General features: G+C 36.5%; 1 protein-coding gene across 1 annotated transcript in view; it reads left to right on the top strand.

Moving 5' to 3' along the window:
* The first annotated feature begins 374 nt into the window (after positions 1–374).
* Positions 375–25,637, top strand: part of LOC105229672 (uncharacterized) — a 51,446-nt gene continuing 26,183 nt past the window's right edge. Inside the window, exon 1 of the mRNA XM_011210098.4 lies at positions 375–2,383. Within this exon, the coding sequence (XP_011208400.2) occupies positions 1,083–2,383 (1,301 nt within the window). The 5' untranslated portion in view covers positions 375–1,082. The remainder of the gene's footprint in view (positions 2,384–25,637) is intronic.

Raw genomic sequence — 25,637 nt, 5'->3', positions numbered from 1 at the left:
TTGCTACGCACTGCGAAATCTGCTAGGACACAACAAACACCCACAAAATGTTGGCAACTCTACGCCAACACTGTGCTATCATTCATATAGACTTTTTTTCAACGTTGCTTTATTGGAATGTAGGCGAAGGCAATATTGATTGCCGCGGCCGGGCAGAGGACGAAGAATGCATTTGTTGACGAGCCGGCAACGGCAGTGTGCTGCAGGGACGAACGATTTTGGTGGTTGTTTGTTTTCATACCTAAAGCGCTCTCACAAACACACACAAAAGACGGGCAAGCCAGCCGGGCAGCAAGCAAGCAAGCAAAAGCAATCCAACAAACAAACAAGCAGATACACATTTGTTACTTCACATACACATACTCTCATGAGAGCACGAAAGTGTGGTGAAGAGCTACATTATGGTTATGGCTAAGCGTGCGACGACGTAAACAAAAATTTGAATTTTTCAAATCAGTTTTTGGCGGCACTCCAAGCGGTACAGACCGGTCAAATCGCCAGCAAGTGTTTGCGTGCGTACGTGTGTACGAAATTTTACGAACGTTCGTGTGTGTGAGTGTGCGCGTGTGTTAAAGCGGGTGAAATACACGTAACGTAAACACACAACGCTCGACGTGATTAAGGGAAGAAAGTGAAGCGCCAATGAAATATATGCAATTGATGAATGGAACGCCGGAATCCTGTGCGCGGCAGGATATGCATACAAATCGCATAGAATAAATGTAGTGAAAGTGAAAAAATTATAATTGACAACAAAAACAAAAAGAAAGTTATTAAAGTGCTAGTAAAAATAACAAAAAAGAATTAGAATAAAAATTTTGCCAAATTTGATTTAAAGTAGAAAAATGTACAGAAGCTGACCAACATGCAAGACTGTTGACCACATACACCCCCGTAGGCAACAACAACAAGAAAAACCAAAAATAATTTCCTTACACAAACGGTAAAAACGTACATTTCCGCACTTAAAGCAGTCATTAAGCACACAAAAAGCCCAGAAATTGCAACTAATCTCCGCTGCAATAAAAAAACACAACAACAACAACAACATAAACAAAAGAAATTACCTAAACGCAATCATTATGAACATGGAAGCCAGCAGGAGTGCCACCCCCATAAATCAAATCACTTCCACTGCCAAAGCCACCATCAGTTTCAGTGCTAGCAACAACAACAAAAACACCAGCAACAAAAATCACAATAACACCGCTTCCAGCAACAACATTTCGAGTGGCTCGGTTGTCTTTGAGAACGGCACACTCATGGGTACCGTCTACGACTACAACACGAGCTACAGCAGCAACTGTAGCAGCAGCAGCAGCAACAACAGCAACAATAGCATTAGTAGTCATAGGAATAGCAGCTATTACCAACAGCCGGAAGGGCAGTTTGCCAGCATACCGGAGATTGTAATCAACGGCAGCTACAACAGCCATCAGAATCTACACCACCACCAACAACAGCAACAACAACCACAAAAGCAATATCAGCAAACAGAGGCTCACATGGGCGATTCAAGCGGCAATTGTGATGATTCCGCCATTGAAAGCACCGCACTACTCTCCTCCACCGACAACACCAACACCTTCCCAACGATGAATGGCGTTGTAGATCTGGATGCCGTTGAGGCGTCCGATGCCGTGGTGAACGACGAATTCGAGCAATTCCTCTTAAATCGCAGCACCTCCGATAGCAACATACTCGAGTCCAGTATTTATAGCGAACTCCAATTTCCGCCCTCAATCGGTAGTCTCAGTATTGGCGGCGGCGGCGTGGGCGCTGCGTATGTGGGCGCTGGTGCTGGTGGTGTTGGCGCTACTGCTGCCGTTGGTGGTTGTATGGGCACATCAATGGCTCAGCAATGCCAACTGGCGGCCGCACGCGCTCAACTGCAATTGCCGCCAGTGCCAGCGATGAGCGCAGCAAATGCCGCCAACGCTACAAACCCCACCACCAACAATAACAATAACGCCAGTGTAACCGAACTAGCCGAGCTGCTGAACACGAGCACCTGTTCGCGTGACTCATCATCGCGTGCCAGCAAACGCTCACGTACGCGCAAGTCGCACAAATCGAGCAGCAAGGCGAAATGGAATGCGAATGTGGCAGCGAATGCGGCACAGGGTGCTGCCACAGCAGCAGCGGCAGCGGCTGCTGCCACCTATCCACCACAATATGCGGCCATATTTCTGGATCATGGCAATATGACGGCGGCTGCCAATGCAATGGGACAGATTGCAAGTGCGGCAGCTGGTACGCCCTTCTTGAATGCACCGATTGTGGATGCCGCAACGGCGGCAGCATACTTGCAACAACAGCCGTATCAGCTGATAACTACGGCGACGGCGCCATATGCGCATCTCGGCAGGCATCTGCACCACAGGTGGGTGAAAAGCAGGACTATATAAATATATATATATTTAGTATAGGAGAATGCTGATATACAAATATATGTGAATATATATATACATCTATAAATATATATAAAAGTCATTTACGCATTTAATTAGCTATATATAATATACTTTCGATATACAGCGCTTTTACGGCTTGCCTGTGTTGGTTCTTGAGTAATTCCGATGCTGCCTTGATTGAAAGTGTGGTGACACACAGCGAGTTTATGCGCATTTTTCAGCTTAAAGCCCATAAGTAAATATGCAGCTTTAAACATCACATTTTTAAAGCTCATACTTATGCGGGAGAGTGACATGTATACACGAAAGAGAGTAGGTCACGTTTATATTATGACATTAAATGTCATTTACTGAAAACATAACATGTTAATGCCATAACGGTATTTTTATTAAGGAAAACTTAAAAAACTTGACATGTTGCATTTTCATGTCACAATTTTTTGTAGCAGAAAGAGTATACAAGCCATTAGCCACAGAAAAATGTACTTTTAAAGCATACATACTTTCTTTTTGTGCGAAAATATTAAAAAGGGAAGCGTGGTTTTTGCTAAGATCGTTTTTAAATTGACCTATTTGCAATGAAGTTTCGAGTTTTGTGATAAAGTTTTGAGAGTATGGAGAGCGCATGCGCAAGCCACACATGGATCCCAAAGTAACCTTACCTTTAGACTAGTTTTTGTTGTTTTGCAAACTTCATTTAGTTCTTGATCGAATTATATGGATTCCAACTTCTCTATATATACACTCAATGCTAGAAAATATGTTTTCAACAGCAATTCCCTACATTTAAACATTAAGAGTTAATTTTGCAATTTTGTTGATTTTTAGTGCCGTAAATTATATATGCTCATTAAATAAAGATAACTGTTTTATATTTGGCTGATATTCTAGAACTTTTTAAGTAATGAGGATCATCAAGGCATATATTCAATATTATGTTAGCATAAAAATCTCAACTGTATGTAGAATATTCTTCGTTTTTCACGCTAAGGAGTAATATTAATTGCTAGAACAACACATAATGCATGTTCTCAGCACGTAATGTATAGTTGGTCAAAGGATCAAAGCTAACTAATGAGAAACAATATTTTTAATCAATTACCTGACTTGCGAATATACAAGCTCTGGGTGGGATCCAAATATGTTTCTTAAAACACGTGTTGCCTCTGGTTGAACATGTTGATTATAGACATTTTTGAATGCGCTGAACAGAATATATCAAGTTTGTAACAAAATTTGTAACACCTATAATATATGTATGTATATAAATGATCAGGATGACGAGGTAAGCCGATATAGCAAAGTCCGTCTCTCGGTCCCTCTACCCGACCATCTATATAGGCGCGAATTAGTCACTCAGTTGTTGAGATATTGATCTAAAATTTTGTACCCGTTCTTTTCCTTCCATGAACCTGCTAATTTTTTGGAACCGCCGATATCGGACTACTATAGCATATAGCTGTCAGCCAAACTGACTGCTTAAAATCAAATCCTTGTATGGAGAACTTTTGCATTTGCCGAGACATCCTCATGAAATTTAGCATGTATTATTGTTCAAAGCAACGCTTCAATCTGCAAACATTTTGTTCAGATCGTATTACTACAGCGTATAGCCATAGTGAAAACCGAACGATCACAATCAAATTTTTGTATAGGAAATTTTTTATTTGAAAATATATCTTCACGAAATTCGGTATGGGTTATTGTCTAAAGTAGCGATACTATATATAAAGAAAACGTTCAGATCGTATCACTATAGGGTATAGCTGCCATACAAACTGTACGATCAAAATCAAATCCTTGTATGGAAAACTTTTTGATTTGACAAGATATCCTGATGAAATTTAGCATGTGTTGTTGACCAAAGCAATGCTACAATATGCGAATATATCACAGAGATCGGATCACCATAGCATATAGCTGTCATACTAACCGAACGAAAGCGATCAGGTTTTTGTATGGAAAACTTTTTTATTAGACAAGATATCTTCACGAAATTCGGTAGGTAGTATTTTCCAAGGCAATACTACAAACTGTGAAGAAATTGTTTAGATCGAAGAACTATAGCATATTGCTGTCATACACACTTACAGTTAAAAAAACAATATAAAGGTATTTTTATGCACTTTTGTACTATAAGAAACACAACCTTTAAGTATATTACAGCTTCGGAGCAGCCGTAATTAACGTCAGTTTCTGTTCCTTAATTAACTTAATAATCTTTAATAAAACATTTAACATCAAGTTAACGTCGCTAAGGCTTTCTAATTGCCCAGTATACAACGAAAGAAGCAAACAATTTACGTTTCTATAATCAATACTCCTCTCATGCACCCTTGTTAATCCTTAAAACACTGCTGATTTAATGTAGTACTATGTCCCGACACAGCATGACCTGTAGCATAACCTCCAATCTCCGCCAGTATCTCAAGAAGCTATAAAAAGTTTCTAAAGTCACGTGTACTTCACTACTCTCAACAACATATGCGTGGTATGAGTAGCCAAACAGAACATGTCTCCGCCGCAACTACGCCTTTTGCTTAGAAATCGTGCTGCTGCAACGGAATGTGTCCTTAAACAAGACACACACAGGCACACATACCTATATACATACATTGCGACAAAATCAAGTTATCACGCACGAAATCCACAAATCAATACCAACATTAACCAACATAATTTAAGTAATCAAACAAAACACACGCACACACTCGCACTCACACACACACACATGCATATGCATGTCTCCAATTTATGTGTTTTGCGAGCAAATGAAAATTTATCGCTTTAAGTGTATCGATATTTGTGGGGCGCACGGCAAAGCGTCAACAAATTTCCATCATTTTTATTCCTGTCACAAACGCAGCCAAGTCGGGCGTTTGCAAAGTGTGAACAGTGTTGCTTGCGGCGGCGCAGCTATTTTCGGAGCTTAAAACAAAGGACGATGTCCTTGTAACATGCGTTTTTATTGCATGCAGCACACACAAACGCACGTATACCGACACACATTCATACAAAGCAATGTTGGCAAGCAATATGACGAGGGCGGGGCGGCGAAGTTGATGATGATTTGTTTTTGGCTTCTTCATTGCGACGACAACTTTTTCAATACATTCCCATTCATTACAACTACTTGCTCCAGTTTCTTGTTGTTGTTGCTTTTGGTTTCTTTATTTGTTTTGGGTTTCGGTTGTGCTGTGTTTCGTGCCACTGCCGTTTGCTGGCTGCGCCAAAAGTCCACTCGAACCGCAGCGATGCGAAGTTAAAGTGGCTCCTAAATCAAAGTCAGTCATCCAAAATGTCGAAAACCACCCCAGCAGCAGACGGAATACGTGTAACAAATGAAACAAAAGCAGAACTATTCCGAAATGAAAAAATGCGCTCCAAAAAAGCCAAAAAAATGAGGGAAAAAATCAAACGGACACCAGCCAACGTACGCCAAGCATATGCATATGAAATACATAATGAAAAAAAAGTGGAGCGGAGCACAAGAACCAGAACAAAAACGAAAACGAAAACGGAAAAAATCAGAAATATTGTTTGGAGCGGGAAATGAAATCAAGCATCTCTCGAAAAAGTTTCAGTTTGACAGGCGCATTTAAAATTGTAATTGGCATGCTCCATCACGATGCGGGATGGATGGACAGACGTGCAGATGGACGGACGGACAGCCAGAGGCCAGACGGACAAGCGGATGAATGTCTGAATGGGGCTGCTCTTGACTACTTGCCGGTTTGGCTGGCAGCTTGACTGGGTAAACGCGGCGCGGCGCGGCATGTGTGCGCGCGCTTGAGTGTGTGTGTGGACGACGTGCAGACAGCCGCATGACTTAAACAAGCGCGCACACAAAGCGCTTGCATGTATGTGTGTGCGTATGCTGTGTGTGTAACATTTGGGGGCAATGAAAACCGGGGGAAAAAAAAACTTGCGCGTTGAAAAAATTCACTCATAAAAGCGCGCTGCGGCAAAGCTTCGGGCATCCAGCAGTCGCAGCAGCAACGGCGGCGCAGAAGATGCGGCAAACTTTTACGATTTTTTCAGCGCGCATTCTTCACTGCGTACATGCTATTTTTCGGTAGCCTCCCCAGCGCCAACGTTGCGTTGCGCTTGCCGCGCTGCCTCACTTATCATTGCCCGAAAATCTTGTCACGCTAACGCATGCAACAACGCACATGCATACAAATGTGCCACAATGTGGCGCAGTAATGTGGCGCGCTGGTTGCTGCAACGTACACACAGTAGCATTGAGTGGAGCTTAACGTGGAGCCTTCCCGGTATTATTGTATTGTTTAATATGTGCGCGCATAATAGTTGGTGATTGTCGCTCGCCGCCTGCCGCTTGCCGCACTCATTGTCTCCGCGCCTTGCCGCCGCAATCTGCGTCGCCACGCGCTTGAGGCCGCCGCCACCGTCACCGCCACCGCTCAATAGTGCTGCCTTAATACGCTTTTGTGGCATATTAAACGTGCGCGACGAGGAAACGCATTTATAGCGCTTCATTGTCGACAATTTCATTTCATTATTATTTTTGTCCCTTTGAGCGCGCTCTCATGCATACATATACACACGCACACAAGGTGTATATGTTTGTTGTATTGTGTTGCTGCTATTATTTTATGCTACTTTATTTTATTTTATTTCATCTTTTCTCACCGAGAAACTTTGCGCTTGCCTTGCCATTCTCGGCGCAGCGCTGGCAGTTAGACAGACAGACAGTCATAAGCTGCTATGCTTACGTACTTACTTACTTGCTTACTTATAAGTATATGCTTGCGTCGTTGCGTATTCACTGCCAAGCGTATGGCGTGCGACTTTGCATACACACTTTTGTCCATGTTTTTTGTGTGTGTATGTGTGTCTGTGCGCGGGCTTATGAGGAAATAGCGCCTGACAGGCGAAGCCAATAGAAATTCCACAAATGTCGCTATACTTTTGTAACACACAAAGCGCGAACTATTTGTAGTTGTCTTTGTTTTTTTTTTTCTTGATTTTTTTATTTTCTTCATTTTTTATTTTTATTTTCCTCATTTTTCTATTTTTTTCTACATTTTTTATTTTTTTATTTTTTTTTCTGTGCCTTGTAATACTTTCACAGCTACTTAGTTGTCATAGCAGAAGCGACTCGACTCGTTCTAAGCAAACGTTGTAGACTTTTCTCTGCAATTTATTTATATAATTTTGCCTGTGTGTTTTCTTTTTGTATTTTCTGTTTCTGTTTTTACTGCTACTTAATTTTTATCTCTTCCTGCCGTCAGCCATCAAACATTTGCATGTCGCTGCTGCCAAAAAGTTTTGAAATGTCTGCTTTTTACTATTTGACACAGACAATGTTGCAGCTGAAAACGTGTGTACTCCTTTGAGTATACCAGTTCATTTACTCACACACACACACACAAACACACGCAGCAACAGAAACAGAAGCAGCAGCAGCAGAAACAGAAATTAATGCGCGCGTCTGTACGTGCGCCCGCCATAATGGGTGGCCCTTGCATAAATCTACTTCACACCGCCAGCCGTTGCACAAGATGCTAGGGCAGAGCGTGGAAGTGGGCTGACTAAAAGATGCAGTCAAAAGCAGCAGTCACAACAACAACAACAACACCAGCAATCGGCAACAGCAGCTGCCTTTGCCGCTGACGCTGCCTCCGCAGTGCGAATTGTGAATTAGAGCGTACACAATAATAACAAAAAACACGATTAATTACTTTAATGATATGTACGTTGATAATTGTATGGTACTTAGTGTCGTTGGGCTGCCAACTAAGTGTTGTAATTGACCCAATTATATAAATATATATACACATGTGTATGTGCGTGCGTGTGCGCTGGTTTTCCGTGTGTGTGTGGGTAGTAATTTGGCATGAAATTGGGTAGCTACTTTGGATTAAATCTGAATCTGAAAGTCCTCCTAACAATAATACGAAGAAAATAATTTAATGCTATAATTTGGTCTGCTACGTGCCTAGCTAAATATGTCTGTATGTATGCAGGCAAGTACTGTGTATATGCGCTAGTTTGTTGGCTTCCTGTTCTAAGTCATTACAATTAAAGTAATAACAACAAAATGTTGACTTAGAATGCACCCAATGGACTATAATATTTCACATATAAGACGTTTCCATACATGAACTTGATTTTGATCGCTAAGTTTGTATGGCACCTACATATATGTTATAGTAGTCCTAACGGAACAATTTCTTCGGTGTTCGTATGATCATGCTTTGTACAATAATACATGCCAATTTCAAAAAGATATTGGGTAGTCGAAAAAGTCCTTTCGTATTTTGTCAATAGATATCAATAAATATCGTTATATCTCCAGTGCAAGAACAAGATTTTGTTCGTTCAGTTTGTAAGGCAGCTATAAGGTACACTGGTTTGATATCTCGACCATCCCGACAAATTAGCAGCTTTTTGAGGAGGTAAGAACGTGTGCGAAGTTTCAGATCGATATTTCAAAAACTATGGAACAAGCTGGAAGGATATCTACAGACAGTTGGATAGATGATCGACTAAATCTACTCAGCCTGTCACGCTGACCATTTATTTATACGAGTAGTATGTATATAATATATAGATTATCCGATGTTTGCTTTTGATTATTAAAAGCTTACTCCTCGTTGGAAATATCGCTAGACTTGCGTAATACTTCTTTAAAGTTGATATTTAGACATGTTTCAGTTTTAGATGATCACAGTTGTAGTTAGAGAAGATCGAAAAGCATGTCCTTTATGTTACTTGTTCACATTCTCAATATAAAATTACGTACTCCTAGCCAGAGATCGATGAAACCTTTTTCTTGAATTATTTTGTTTCGAAAATTGGTTAACTTCAAGCTTTCTACCATCGAAACTTCCAAATCCGTGAGCTTTCAGGCGTTTTCGCAGTGCTGAGAAGCTTTAACATAATACGAGCATTTACTCTCGCTGATGTGAAAGCTGTAAGAGAGTATTTAATCTTTAAATAATGTCAATTATTGGTTGAAATTGGTGAATAAGAAACAGCTGGAGCTTTATTTAGAGCTTTTGCTGTTTCTGGCAATGAATAACAGCTGCAGCTTTACTTAGAGATTCTTTCTATTTGTATTTTCCGTAGAAATATAAAAGGGTTTTGTTGATGACGATTCCAGTATTAAACCAACTCCAATTAGTTGTCTCCAATTATTTAACTGATGTATTTTTCAAGTACTTTACGTATAAGACTTAAATCTTTCTTCGTGCTTTCACTCCTCGCTTTATGTGAAAGCTTTTTGTACACTTTGCATTCTACTTTTATCAAATATATTATATTTCTCACTGGAAAAGACAATGCGCGCAAACGAAAGTTCGTTGTAAAAGCTTATGTGAAAGCTTTTTCTACAATTCCGATTCTACTTTTATAAAATATATTAAATTTCTCACAGAAAAAGTTAAGTGATGGGTTTTTTTCAAGCAATATGCGATTAAAACTTAAATATTTTTCCGAACTTTTACTCCTCACTTTATGTGAAAGCTTTCTCTATACTTTGCATACTACTTTTATCAAATATATTATATTTTTCACTGAACAAGGCAACGTACGCAAACAAAGGGTCGCCGTGAAAGCTTAAGTGAAAGCTTTTTCCACAACTCCTACTCTACCTTTATCGAATAAATAAATTTCTCACTAAAAAATATAACTGATGTAAATTTACAAGTAGAATACAATTAAAGCTTAAATCTTTCTCTGTGCTTGCACGCCAAACTTTATGTGAAAGCTTTTTCTACGCTTTGTATTCTACTTTCAACAAATATATAATATTTCTTATTCAAAAAGACAATGCGTGAAAACGAAAAGTTGTCGTAAAAGCTTAAGTGAAAGCTTCTTTTACAATTACTATTCTACTTTTATCAAATATATAAAATTTCTCACTGGAAGAGATAATTGATGTTATTTTTCAACTACTCGGCGTTTCTTCCTCTGTGCTTTCACTCCATAATTCTCCCTTTTCAGTCCCAGAAAGTTCTTCGAAGCTATTTTCACACCCTGTTTGTGGTCTACTTCTTTACAGAGAACATAAATTACTGTTAACCATACTAGAAATACCAACAGATTTGATTAAGCGCTATAAAACCATCAGTACTGACATGTAAATAAAGTAAAATTAAATTAAAATTTGGCAACATAAAAAACACCGCAAATAAATTAAATCAAATTGTCAATAAAATTAACTTTTTTTCACATACAAATTATTTTTTCAATTAATGCCATATATTACACATAAATGATTGCAATACTTTTTCGAAGTACTTCAATGGAGTTTTTCTCGCGCTCACAACGCAATCAAAATTGACATCTTCAAACCACAAACCGACTAAACCACAATTGCACTCATTTGCTCTGTAGAGACTCTATAAATTATATATTATACACAACACATTGTCTGTCAATCAGAATTAACAAAAGGTATTTCATTTAAGTACCATACGAGTACATTGATAAAGGTGCAATAAAAGTAGGAAGGGGAGTGCGGAAGGCATGAAATCAGATTGTTGGCGAAAGTATGTGAGGAAAAAAAGAATGTTTATAAAAAAATATATATTTATATATTTTTTTATACATTATAGATATTAAAAATGGTATGTTAGTAAAAAAATATAAATATTTATGATACATAAAAAATATATTAAATTTGCTTAAAAATACGAAAAGACTTTTTCGACCACCCAATATTTAATTGCAAACTAAAACAAATAAATATTTTATTATTTTTTTTCTTCAACAGAAATTAAATTATAATCATTTAACGCCATAAATTATGTGTTAATTTAGCTAAGGCATGCCGAAAAAATTAAAAGAAAAATTTTGATAAAATATTTGTTCGCACAAAATTAATGTCATAGTGCAGCATAACTTTGATGGCAATCAAAATGCAATTTATCAGTGAAAAATTCTAACAATTTAATGGTAAATTAACTTTGTTGCAAGAACCGTAATCAAATATCAAATAAAATGCAGAAAAAGCCGCTACAGACACTGAAACAACACTAACTCATTAAAAATCTGAGCAATCAAAGGCATTGACAAAAAAATGACGAATTTTCAAAAAAAGCACAAATTTACAAAAACAAGCAGAAATTTACAGAAACAAGTACAAATTGACAAAAATAAGTAAAAATTTACAACAACAAGCACAAATTTACAGCAACAATTACAAATTACAAAAACAAAAATCACAAAAATGCATGCCCTTCTGATCATGTGTCTATGTATTTGTATTGGCATGCGAAAATATTTGCGCCGAAAAAACCAAAAGTTCTCCACAAAAACGGCAATTCAATTAAAATTAGATTATAAATATTCGCTTTGTTAATACTTTGTTTCAATAGGCATTCCTGCCATGCAAATAAAAGGCAATACATATCTCATGTAGTCAGGCAAAGAGGACATAAAGCAGGCGCTTGCAATTTATACAATGCCAATTTCGGCTTGTCAGAAATGTGTGATTGAAAATCAAACACTTTTTAAGATACTTTTTTTTATAGTTTATGACAGCTTTGTCATTTTCTGACATTTTCAGTAGGAAGAAACCTGCATATCAGGCCACACGACGCGTGCCGAGGACTTACGAAGCTGCATAAATGTGATAAAACAGCGCTGGCGGCACGGAAAATCGAATTTTAAAAATTATTTTTGAGAATACTAATAAAATTAGTTGGCAATGCACGAAATTTACATATAATTCTTGAAATTCTTTTATTTTATTTTTTTTCTTTTCCAACGTACATGAACCACAACTAAATTTCACGCTAAATGCTGGCCAATTCACTGTTAACGCATAATTAAATGGCTTACAATGTAACAACAACAACATGCCGTATTTAATTAAACTGCATCTACAATTCAGTATTGTGTGAATTTTTTCAATATTTTTCCAATGCAAATTAATTTCGGCACAAAAAAATTCATCAAAAAATAATAATGATTGCAAAGCATTTAGTTATTGTAATTAAATTAGTTTCTTTGTTGCAATGCAATTTTCACAACATTGCTGCATTGTCGTTGGTAACCAAGGGCATATATACAAAGGTATATAATATATATACAAATGTATATATGTGTGTATTTGTGTTTTTGTGTAGCTGCAGCGCGCTGAGTAAACTAGTTAACAAATCCTCTGATAACCGCGAAAATTTACATTTACTCGGCGAACTTAATTATGCAGAAAAATAAATTTGCATAACTGCAAACAGTTATGCGTACAATAAAATTTATATTGCGCTGCCCCGCATGCACACACACACACACGCACACACACACATCAATGTTAGATTAGCATTTAGAGTGGATAAAGTTTGTAACTACAAATAAGATTCCAGATAAATCAATTTTAGCGCTTTGCAATGAAAATAATGAAAAAGTAACCGTATTCGTTTAATAAAGTGGATTTAAATTAAAATCGCACATAAAAACATAATATTTATTTTCGAGAGATTTACAATGTTTCAGCAGGATTCGTTGTGTGGCAATCAACATATGTGAGTGCATCAACTGTTATGCACTTGGAATTAATATGATTTTAGTAGTCATCCGTTATGAGAGCTTTCAGTGAAATCGTTATTTTGAGCACTTGATATTTCTAACGGTACTTTCTTTGTGAACTTAAATTGTTAACTTTCATTAGACGAGAAAGGCGACTCAATACGGTATAATCTGTTATGACCGTTATGTATTTTTAACAGGCTTAAAGTTTCAAAGCAGTTTAGAAGCATACGCTTGCATCGCTTACGGCATATAATACAATATTAAGTATTCCAACTATTTCACAAGATTAATGACTAAGAGCTTTCAGCTACTTGGTACTTTCTTTGAGACCGTAGATTTTTCACTTTCATTAGATGGGTCTGGCGACTCAGTATCATACTATATTACATATAAATAGAAAGTAAATTGAACTTCAAATCGAAAAGCTTCGTCAACTGTCTTATTTGAAACTTTGGCCAGCTTTCACTTTACTCTTGAGCTTAAATTGATTTTCACTTTTTTCATTTATAGAATGTAAATTAAATTTGAAGCCAAAAAGTTTTGAAAACTGTCTCACTTGAAGCTTTTCTGAGCTTTCACTTTGCTCGGAAGCTTAAATTGATTTAAATTTATTCCATAAATTGTAAGTAATTGAATTTCAGACTAAAAAGCTTCCATAACTGCCTGCCTTGAAACTTGTTTGAGCTTTCACTTTTCTCTGGAGCTTTAATGAACTTTGATTTATTCCATAAATAGAATATAAATTGAATTCGAAATCAAACAGCTCCGATATCTGTCTTACCTGAAACTTTGCTGAGCTTTCACTTTGAACTGGAGCTTTAATGAATTTTCATTTATTCCATAAATAGGTTGTAAATTGAATTTCAAACCAAAAATCTTTCATAACTATCTTCCCTGAAGCTTTTCTGAGCTTTCACTTTGCTCTGGAGCTTTCATAAAATTTCTTTTATTACATAAATAGGGTGTAAATTGAATTTCAAACCAAAAATCTTTCATAACTGTCTTCCCTAAAGCTTTTCTGAGCTTTGACTTTGCTCTGAAACTTTAATGAATTTTCATTTATTCCATAAATAAGAAATAAATTTAATTTCAAACCAAAAATCTTTCATAACTGTTTTCCCTGAAGCTTTTCTGAGCTTTCGTTTTGCCCTGAAGCATCTAGTAAAGCTCACTTATTCTATTTAGAAAAAAAGATTATATTTTTATGCTTGAAATGTGCTAGCTACATGTAAAAAGAAATTCATTAACCGGTTGAGAATAATAAGCTCAAAATCATGTACTGTCATACATACAAAGCACGCTCTTTGGTTGCAGTTTTTTAAACAAAAACAACATAGCAAAATAAATTAATTAAAATTTAAAAATTCTTCAAAATTCTACAAAACTTAATTATTTTGAATTCATTTATTATATTTGAATATAAAAGTTGACTTTATTAAAAATTTTTTTCTTTTATTACGAGTACCATTGCATATTTATGAGCGTCAAAAACAGGCTCTACTTTTTAATTCGTATAATAACAATGGCAGCACTCACACACATACACACTCCTACATAAGTAATTATTCATTTTCGGAAGCTGAAAATATTTGTTTCGTTAGGATTTGATTTCGCATACGCTTGCAAAATCAATTCAAAAGCGAATTTCCAATGAATTAATTAAAATATATTTTAATTAAAAATATGCCACAGTCCAAGTTTTTAGCGCTATAAGAGAAATTTTCAAACAAATTAGAATTTATATTAAAATTGGTGTGCAATCAACTGCAAGCAGCAGTGCACATGCACACGCACACACACAAATAGCAATGGCAAATCAATTTAAGTAAGCGAGTGCATATGTGTGTGTGTGGGTGCCTAGTTAACAATCCCTATGCACAGCAGTTGCCATATGTCACATTTGACGGCATATCTATGCATATTTATGTGGCCAAACGCACACACATAGATAATTAATATATATATATGTGTGTATGTATACCTTCGTATGATTATCACATTGTCGTGCCGCACACTTGAACGCAATCGTAGTCAAACACATACTCCGCACAATTGAAATTTAAATTGCTTTTGTCAGCTGAAGTGTGTAAAATCACTTTAACATTGATAACAAGCAGCAACAACAACAACAACAGCAACAAGCAGCAACAGCCACAATAGCAAAAAGATAATGCACGTATCACTGCAGCCATGAGCAGCAACAGCAAATCAATTTGATGGACACTTGCATTAGAGTGTAGCGGTCATTTAACACAAGCAGATTGTACAATATATACATTTGTGCGTTTGTATATATATATAATGCCACTACCGTTATGCTGGTGGCATTGTCATAGTGATACGGCCAAGTGCTGCCGCTTATGAACCACAAATAAGTGCCATACAATCTTGATTAACACAAAATTATTATATTTGACGAGCAGGAAAATTTGTTTGCTCGCTTTGCTCTGTGTTTGTACACACATACATAAATAATTATAATTTTATATATGTATATACTTAATATACACTGGACAATTGAAATTAGCATACGCTCACATATAAACATTTTATAGGGTGTCAAACGTTTCCTTCTGGATCCTACAAACTTGATAGTATACTTAGTATACACTTTTCAAGATATAGAAATTGGGAGATAGTTTTTTTAAATGTGATTTTAAATATTAAATTGTTACTAAAATATTTATATATTTCTTTCATTGAGATTGCAGCTTATTATTCTCAACCGGTTTATCAACTTCAGTTTATAGGTTGCTAGCACATTTGAAAGTTTAAATACATAATTTCTTTTGCTAAATGGAATAAGTGAAAATCTATTAAAGCTCCAGAGCAAAATGAAAGCTCAGCAAAGTTTCAAGATGGGCAGTTAAAGAAGCTTTTTGATTTCGATATGAATTTACTTCCTATTTATGATGTAATTGAAAACTTATTAAAGCTTCTGAGCAAAGTGAAAGCTCAGCAAAGCCTCAAATAAATTGTTATTGAAGATTTTTGACTTTAAATTCAATTTACAACCTACTTATGGAATAAATCAAAATTTATAAAGGCTTCAGAGCAAAGTGAAAGCTCAGCAAAGTTTTAAGGAATGCAATTATGGAATCTCTTTGACTTTAAATTCAATTTACAACCTATTTATGGAATAAATGAAAATTTATTAAAGCTCCAGAGCAAAGTGAAAGATCAGCAAAGCCTCAAGTAAGACTTTTCATTTTAAATTCATTTTCGATTATATATATGGAATAAATGAAAATTTATTAAAGCTCCTGAGCAAATTCAAAGCTCAGCAAGGTCTCAAATAAGGCAGTTCTGAACGTTTTTTGATTTGAAATTCAATTAGGTCTGATTTATAGAATAAATGAAAATTTATTGAAGCTCCAGAGCAAAGTGAAAGCTCAGAAAAGCTTCAAGTAATGTAGTTAACAAAGCTTTTTGGTTTGAAATTCAATTTAGATCCGCTTTAGGAAATAAATGAAAATTTATAAAAGAAAAGCTTCAAGTAAGACAATTATGAAAGTTTATTTATATTTAATCACAATTTTGTAATAATAGTGGAAGTAATTGTAAAGCAACTTTTTGGACTGCCCAATATAAATCGATGTATATACTTTGTGTGTATGTATATATGTATATTGAAGATAATGCCAGTTGACAAACCAATCATTTAAATGTGTTTTCATTATAAATGAACAAATATGCCTACGTACGTGCTGATATGCGCTATTTTGCTAACACATATACTAAAATGTATGTATCATGTATGTATATACTAAATGTGTATATACAAGAACAACATAAAGTGAAGATACCAGCTAAAATGACCTGAAAATCTCAAGTAATCATCTAATTGAGCGTACTCACATTGTCCACACAGCCGATATATACAGATTATTTGTATGCATATGTGTATATAAGTGGATATGTAAATATGTATGCACTTTAATATATATATATGTATGAATATGTATGAATACTGGCATATGTTTGCTGTTACACATTTATAACGTACTTAAGTACGCCTTTGTCAGTTAGTATGTCAGTTTTTACAGCAAGACACACACACACATGCATTGCTGCAACACAGAACTAAAAGGCAGATGATTCAGATTTATATGCTAATTGACAGCTAAAAGCAGCTTAAGCTCTTTACATGCTTGCTGTAAATTTTACATTAACACGAGCATACATACATATGTATGAGCAAGTGAATATGGATGTACATATATAAAGGAATATATACATAGGTAGAGGTGTGCATGGCAGCTAAGCGCTTGCTTGAGAGTCTGTAGAACAAGCAAAGATGCGGTGCTCGTAAGTCTTACTGTGGGCGCTGCCACAAATGCTGCTTCAAATGCAATTTAGCTATATTACAATAACTCGGCAGATAACTCGATATTTTATGTGTGCGCTTGTGTGTATGTGTGCTGCAGCTACAAGTGCATGCGAGTACAAGGCAAATAGGCGACATTGTCTTGCCGGCACTCAAGCAGCTTGTCGCTTTGTTAAGTAAACAAGCGCTTGATTTACAAGCATGCTTGTAGGCAATCGAACTGGCAATGTAGCAGAGTGGCTGCAACAACAACAACAGCAGCAACGTTAGCAAGCAGTGCAGCAGTCAGGCAACACTTACAAATGCAACCAAAGACATACAAACACACATATGAGTATATGTATATGTGAGTGTAGAAGCTTTAGAAGCACTTGTGTATGTATGAGTGCAAGTCCTTCTCTGTGTATGTGTGACTTTGTGTGGCTAACACAAATATTTATGCCAAAGATCTATATGCTGTCACACACACACACACACGCAAATAGCTTTAAATTTACTTGAATTAAATTGAACACACAAAACTCTGCTGGCGAGCATAAACTGTTAATTACATTGCCACACTTACAAATTCATCAAACAAAAAATACAAACACACACACATACACACGCATATGGATACTTTGTACAAACAAGCATGCAATAACTGGCAGACAATTGGCCCAAACTGAGTATAAATATCACTGCCACTAATTGCTTGCACAAACAAATACTAACAAGCGCACACAAACACCCAGACGCAGCTCTAAATACACACACAGTTCTGTATGTATACACACACAAACATACATAGTTAGCTTTCTATTGATATTTCTTTAAAAAGTTTACCTCAAGCAAACGCAGCGCTCATCAGCAGCTCCATTTCAGCTGACCGTACGTCGCCTTGGAGCCGGCAGCCGGCTAAGTGAGCCCAGCGCTCCATTTGGGCGGCCAGTTGCTGGTGTGTTTGCTCAAGTCATTAGCGCTACACAAACACCATTATTAAGTTTTACATGCAGACTTCGGCCGCAGGCAAGGCAACAACAAAAACAACAGCACTTAGCAGCCACAGCAGCTGTGCAGCCCCAAAATTGCTGCATATTTTAAGGCAGCGAAGCCCAAGCACTCACAAATACAGCCAGCAAATGAGCATACTCAAATACATTGTTGAAAATTCAATAGAAGAAAAAGTTGGAAATGCATTAAATGCGTCAAATTAATTTGATACTCGGCCGAGTTCGTACACATACATAGATGTACATATGTATGTATGTATGTACCAAAGTTTTATATTCGTATTAGAAACCCTTCGAAATTGTCACTAAGCCTAAATGGCAGCTGTTTTAGTGCTGTTGTTATTGTTGTTGCTACCTTTTGTAGTTACAATTTATTTGTTGTTATTGTTGTAGCGTCGCCTTAGGCACGTAACAATAGCCACTAACATTTTGTAAATTTATTTATTTGACAATTTCTAACGAACGTTCGACACGTAGCGCACAAACGCTCATAAAGTGCTAGAGATATGAGTTTTATACCCGTCCATCCACACATACACACGTACACACTTACGAATATGCTTTTATTGTATCACAAAGGAATACTGGCACAAAAATGTCACAGCATGAAATAAGATTGCTGTATATGGCAATGGCATATTGAATTAAATATTTGCACCCAACGAACATTTGTGGCATGACGCAGCAATTCGAGCAAAAAACTCAAACTTGTCGCTAATATTTCCACTTATGAAGTGTATGCCTCAATTATTATAGATTTCAAATATTAATAGTTCTCAGGGACAATATTACACTGCCAAGTTTGATCCCTATCCCCTTTTTGATTTCAACCATGATAGGTCCACATAAAATCGCTGTCAGCGCTAATCAGCTGATTGTTGAAACGGAACACATTTAGATCAGAACCACTCAGGGGTGGATTCAGAGTAGAATTTTGTACTTGCAACTCAAAATCCTTTTCGTCGCAGAGTGTCACTTATGATAAAAATAATGTATAACTTTCAACTTTTGGGGGGAGATGGTAACGCTCCGCAGTTCTCCTTCTATAGATCCGCGCCTAGAACCACTAAAAATTCAGCAAAGGATTTACAATTATATTGTATTGTAGGTTAGGTTAGCAGTTATAAACAAGCAAATACAAAATTGCTGGATAAAAGTGTCATAAGAAGAATTGACAGCGTCAATATTCTGATAGCTGTCATTAATCATGAAATTAATTAGTGTTTTACAATTACAATTTGGCGACTATATATATTTAGTTATACATATTGAATAACAAGTTGTAAAAACCCCTTAAAAATTTTAAAAAAAGAAATGCCACACAAACTAGGAAAAGTTTAAATTTTGACAGCTGTCATTAATCACAATATTATTTAGTGATCACTAAGCAAATAAGTTATATATTCTATGAGCGTAGTGGATTATGTTCATAGCATATTTTAAAATTAAGATCAACTGATAATGACAATTGTCAAATTACAAACGAAATTTACTGCTAGAGTGAAAAATTGCATGAGACTAATGACAATTGACAGCTGACAGCTGAAAAGTGACAAGTCACCAAAAACCTGCAATTAAGTGTATTAACAATGATTTATATATTATGTATTATAATTATATTGTGTACTACAACCACTCAGAAATATTTTAGCATATTTTACTAATGACAAGTGACAGCTGACAAATTGATTAGAACCAATAATGTAATTATTTTAAAGTAAAACCACATACAGTGTTAAAACTTAATGATTCGATTATATAAAGCATATATATAAAAGACCAGCGTAGCGAGTTGAATCGATTTAGCCTTGTCTTACTGTCAGTCGGCTTTTTTATAAGCGCACCAGTACCTCAGTTTTTGAGATATTGCTATGAAATTTTGCACATATTATTTTCTCTCAAAGAAGTTGTTTACTTGTTGGAATGGTCGATATCGGACTACTATAGCATATAGCTGCCATACAAACTGAACGCTCGGTATCAAGTGATTGTATGAAAAACTTTTTTATTTAGTGAGATAAGTGCACGAAATTTGGTACAGATTATTTTTAAAGGCAAGGCTATAATGTGCGTACATATTGTTCAGATCGGAGCTCTATAGCACATAGCTGTCATACAAGCTATCTAATCAAAATTCAAGTTCTCATAAGAAAAACTTCTTTAATTGTCGAGATATCTGCACGAAATTTGATATAAATTAATGTCCAAGGCAACGCTATAATCTGCGGTCATATGATATTCTTCAGATCAAACTATTATAGCATAAGCTGCCATACAAACTGGCCGATCAAAATCAAGTTATCTTTTTACACCCCTTTTATGCTATAAGAAATGCACTTCCCTCTGTCTAAAATTTTTATATTTTTTTAGAGATTTTTTTTAATTTTTTTTTTTTATTTGTAAGTATTAAAAAAATTTTATTTTTAAATTTTCAGTTTTTTTAAAATTAAAAAAAAATTCAAAATTTCTTATAATTATTTTTTTTTAATAACCTTAAATAACGTCAAAAAAGCTCGCTGGTTACTCAAAACAACAAAAAAAAATTTTTAATTTTATTTTCAAGCAAACTCTTTTACTTACTATAAAAGCCCACACATACAACGAACGTTCGCTTTTCTTCAACTGTTCGCCCATGAGTGCTGACTAAAGTGACATTTGCCACCTCCTGCTGCCAGCTGCGACACATCTTTAAATATTTTGTGCATTTTCGTTACACCTTCAAAAGCCGCCAACACCCAGTATATAGTACTATATACCTCATACTTTATCGTATATATAGTTATAGTGTGTTGTCTATTTTATTTAACTTAAAAAAGTTAAATCCCCGTGCACACGGCGTGTCACTTGATTGGCCTGTGTTAGCAATGGACTCACCGATGGCCAACAACAAAAGCAATTGCTAAAAGTTAGCTAGCTATCTAGCTAAAAAGGTAGAGGCGCACATGTATGCATGTGTGTGTTGGTGTGGCAAGAAAAGGTAAAAGAAATCAGTTGGTGTCCACTTACAATTTGTTGCCGCCACTCGTCGGCCAGCGCGGCTGCCTGCCGACACTTGTCCACCCTCAACCACAGCCGCACGAACTTTTTCCATCTAACTAAGTATACCTGTGTGTATATGTGTATGTGTGTGTATGGGTATTAAGGCTTCATGCGTTGCTATCACAATTGCTTTGGCTTTAGCTATTGTTGGTTTTCAGATTTTTTGCTCACCACTTTGCCATTGGTACTTTACCGCAGCATTGCGCGCTGCTGCGCACACCCGCCCGCGCGCTCTTGCCGTCTGCAGTGCGCCGTGTACGGTTCGGTGGTTGTGCTGTATGAACTTTGGTTATCTGACACCGCAAAGGAAGTCCATCAATATCATTTTTCATGCATGTCTTGCGGTTCTGTACGGTGCTTGTGGTCATTCATGCTGCTGCCAATCTTGCCCAGCGCCACACTCCGCACACCTCCACTCCTCGCAGCGTCCAGCTGCGACTATCTTCATTGCCTTGTCGCTGTGCTCGTTCTATGTTTTTTTTTTTTTTTTGTTGTTTGCCAATACTTTTCATTGCGTTTGTTCTTAACTAAGTACATTGCTGTTATTGCTTTTATTGCCTTTTGGCTTGTACACTGTGGTTATTGCAATTTTTTCTCGCCGTTGTTCTTGCCATTGTCTTTTTTGCGGTTAGCCAGGTTTTAGGTATTGACATGACTCGTAGATACATTAACTAGCATTCTCCTGTGGCTGCGTCTCCTCCACTCTTTTTAACTTTTTATTATGGCATTTTTTCATTTTTTCCAATTCTTTCTTCGCCTTTTTGCTATTTTCCCCGTTTTTCCATTTTTATTCGTTTCTTTTTGTTGTTGGCGCGTTTTGTTTGCAATTTATTTTGAGACTTTTTGCCATTCGCTGTCAAAATGGATTATTTTAAGTTGTCTGCTTTCAGTTTAAATCTTTTTCGCAAAAATTTCTTGCACGCGCAGTTGGTGGCAAAAAATGGTCAAGCGCGTCTTTTGGTTGGCTGGCTAGCTGACTGGCTGGTTGGCTGCTAGGCGGCGTTCTGTGTCGGGCGTGCGGTTGCATGAAGTTTGGGCATTGCGCTAATGAATCACTAAGTGGCATCGCACCGCAAAAAGCTTAGAACTTCTCTAGCTTTTATGAAAATTGAATGACGTCGGTTTATCCAAGCCACTTAGTCACAGTGTTGAAAGCTTTTTTTCTTTCTCACTTTGATTGCCATGAAATAAATGGCGCTCAGTACGCCATCATATATGGAATTACCCACAATGAGTTGAGCGACATGAAAATCTTATTGAGTGTGCGATTAAAGCGTGTGTGCTTTAGTTTAATGGGCAAAAGTTATGTCCCAGCGCAAAAGCAATAAATCTCATGTAACAAATGTTTCGATGAAGAAAGTTGTATGGAAAATGTACTGTCTTAGTCCGCGGGGAATACATCGAATTGCGTAGAACTTGTTGTCAGAAATATAACAACTTAAAATTGGTTAGAAAAACTGTTATGTGGTATAAAAAATGTTACTAAAGTGTATGTGGCATAAGAAAAATCATACTAAAGTGTAATGAAGTGTAGTGGAAATTTTTTAAATCATACAATACAGAATCGCATATCACTTCTTATAAAGGTTAAAAAATTAAATAAAAGATTTAAATAAGAAAAACTGGAACTTCAGGTTTCCTTTAATACCTTTCAAGGGTGCATTTATTATAGCAACTACATATATTAAGATATGGTTACTTCTAAGGAAAGCAAATTTTGGAAATCATTATCTTGATTTTGATCGATAAGTTTGTATGGCAGCTGTATGCTATAGTATTCTGATCTAAACAATATGTCGGGAGCTTGTAGCGCTGCCTTAGATAATGATTTGTACCAAATTTTGTGACGATATCTCGCCAAACAAAAAAGCTTTCTATACAAAAACTCGCTTTTGAGCGATCGATTTGTAAATTCTTGTCACTTGTAATTGCTGGAGTTTGGTGACTAGTGACCACTTGCCAAAAAGTCGTAATAATTGCGCCGAGTGATAGCAGATCATTGATAAGTCGTGATTGACTTCTAGCATCCAGGCTTACCTATGACTTGTGACTTATGACTCCTGACAATTGACAATTGACGAGCAATTGGGGTTTTGTGACTATTGACCACTTACCTAAAAGTAGTGAAAATTACGCTTACTATTGGTCCAACCTTGCCTATGACTGGTGACTGGTGACTGGTGACTTATGACTGCTGACTCCTGACAACTGACAACTGACGCTACTTATCGCTGCCATTACTGACAACTTATTATGGTCATTAATAACAAATTTTTATCCATATATGACAACTGGCAGTTGACTATAGGTAAATCCCCTACAACTATTGTTCATAAATGTTGGGGGGTATATGACAACCGACGGATGGTAAGGTAAAACTATAGAAAATTACTACAAACCCAACGTAACTTAAAGCTATTTCGAGTGGTTTGGTCACAATAGCCACTATGACACGATCAAATGCTCAGCACTACGATTTTTTTTTAATTTCTTTCAATAAAGTACAAAAATTTAATTGAAAAGACAAACATTTAAAAACTTCTGTTACAAAAAATTTATAAAAATATTGTCAATATGCGTAAATATTTCAGCTACATACTATACATATATGAATTTCCAACAGTATGTCCAATTCAACTTCGCTTTGACAAATAAATTCATGAAATATCCAATAACCATATTAATATTGCATTGAAATGAAATTGTTGCAAATTAAAAGCATTTAAAATGGCAAATATTTGAAAACAGCCTTCCCGCTGACGAAATTATTCCGCTGTGCGCGCCGATAAAAAAACTGTATACCAAAAAACAGCAGTAAAAACGTTGCCTACATTGCGGCGCGCATGGAAAAAAACTCATGTGAAAGCTGTCAATTTAAAAACACCAAATAAAATACTAATTAATTTCGTTATTTCTGTTTACCCTTCTTCGCACACTTTTTAAATACATAAATTTTTTTAAATACATACATTTTTTTAAATACATATATGCAGTTACGCCCACAAATACATTAACCCCAGCGCTTTACATGAATTCAGGTCAGTATCGCTGCGCACTTTTAGGGGCGCTATTTCAAAGCAAAAGCATTTGTGCGCGGTCACTCTGCCGCCCTTTACTACTTTTAATGCAGAAACTTATCGCCGACAAATACAAATAAATTTACAATACTCATCGTAAGCTACTTTTACGAAAACTTAGCCAATAAAATGTTATTGCCATCATCAAGCACTCTCGTCCAACTAACGCTCAATTGATGGCTATCCAATTTTCTCATGGTCCATAGCGGCAACGCAACCATTGTTTAGTGCCTTTGCCTTTGCTTTGTGCACAGATATCTCTGCAACCCGCTTCCCTCCTCTCCTTGCCCTTACGTCATTTATTACTACGGCGAACAAATCATTTTCATTCATTGGCTGGTGCTCACGCTTACACATGTTTTTCGTTGTGAGCAGAAGTATTTTGCAAATTTTTATCAATGAACTCAACGCTCAACAGCTACTCTACACAACATTAACCTCATTAAAGCAACCCTGCTCGTGTGATTTTCAGATGCTGCCTTTTTTCGTTTTTTCTTTTTTAATTTGCTGTTTTCTCTTCATTTCTGCGCTCGCTGGCTTTCATGAATGAGCTGCACTGATTAAAATTATTGAAGCTCAACTCCTTTGCTGGCGCAGTTTGTGCGCACTTATTTATTTACTCTGGTGAAAAAGCATGCGGAGTGCAGTTGTTGTTGCTATTTTGTATTATTTTTTGTTATTTTTGTATTTTTTTTGTGTTTTTTGCTTTGAAGTATCGCATTTCCTACGAAAAAACTGCATTTCTTCGCATTTTTATTATTATTCCATTTTCGCTCTTCTTCCTCTACTTCGTTGCGCTGCGAGTTCAGTCACTTCAAGCACGGAAATCCCCCACATTTGCTGGAGTTCAAAGAATTTTCATCTTCAATGAGCACAGCAAGGAGTTTGAAACTTGCAATTTGAGATTTTATATTTCTTTTGCTCGCCGCTCGTTGCTCGCTGCTCACCGCTGTGTAGTTAAGCAGTTGTGCGGCGCGGGCGGATAAGTAGTTGCGGTGCGGGGTTGTGATGCGATGCGTTGGTGATGAATTGCGAAAATCGCAAGCAAGTTACTTAATGCAGTGGCAACTAACCCTAGCGGATTTGGGGTGCAACGCAAATCTCTGCTCATATTTAAGAGAGAGATTGTGTGCGCGCGTGTGTGTGTGGGTGTGTTTGTGTGAGCGGATATGAAACTGAATAAACTTGTTGTGAAGTTATCAGCAAAAAAGCAGCAGGGTCTCAAAAAGTGGTTGATGATTATAGAATTATGCGCAGCGAACCACACACACACCCACACATACAT

This window comes from Bactrocera dorsalis, chromosome 3 (genome assembly GCF_023373825.1).
Source record: "Bactrocera dorsalis isolate Fly_Bdor chromosome 3, ASM2337382v1, whole genome shotgun sequence".
Lineage (NCBI taxonomy): Eukaryota > Metazoa > Arthropoda > Insecta > Diptera > Tephritidae > Bactrocera > Bactrocera dorsalis.
Note: the sequence above shows the minus strand (reverse complement) of the source record. Positions and strands in the feature narration are given on the sequence as shown.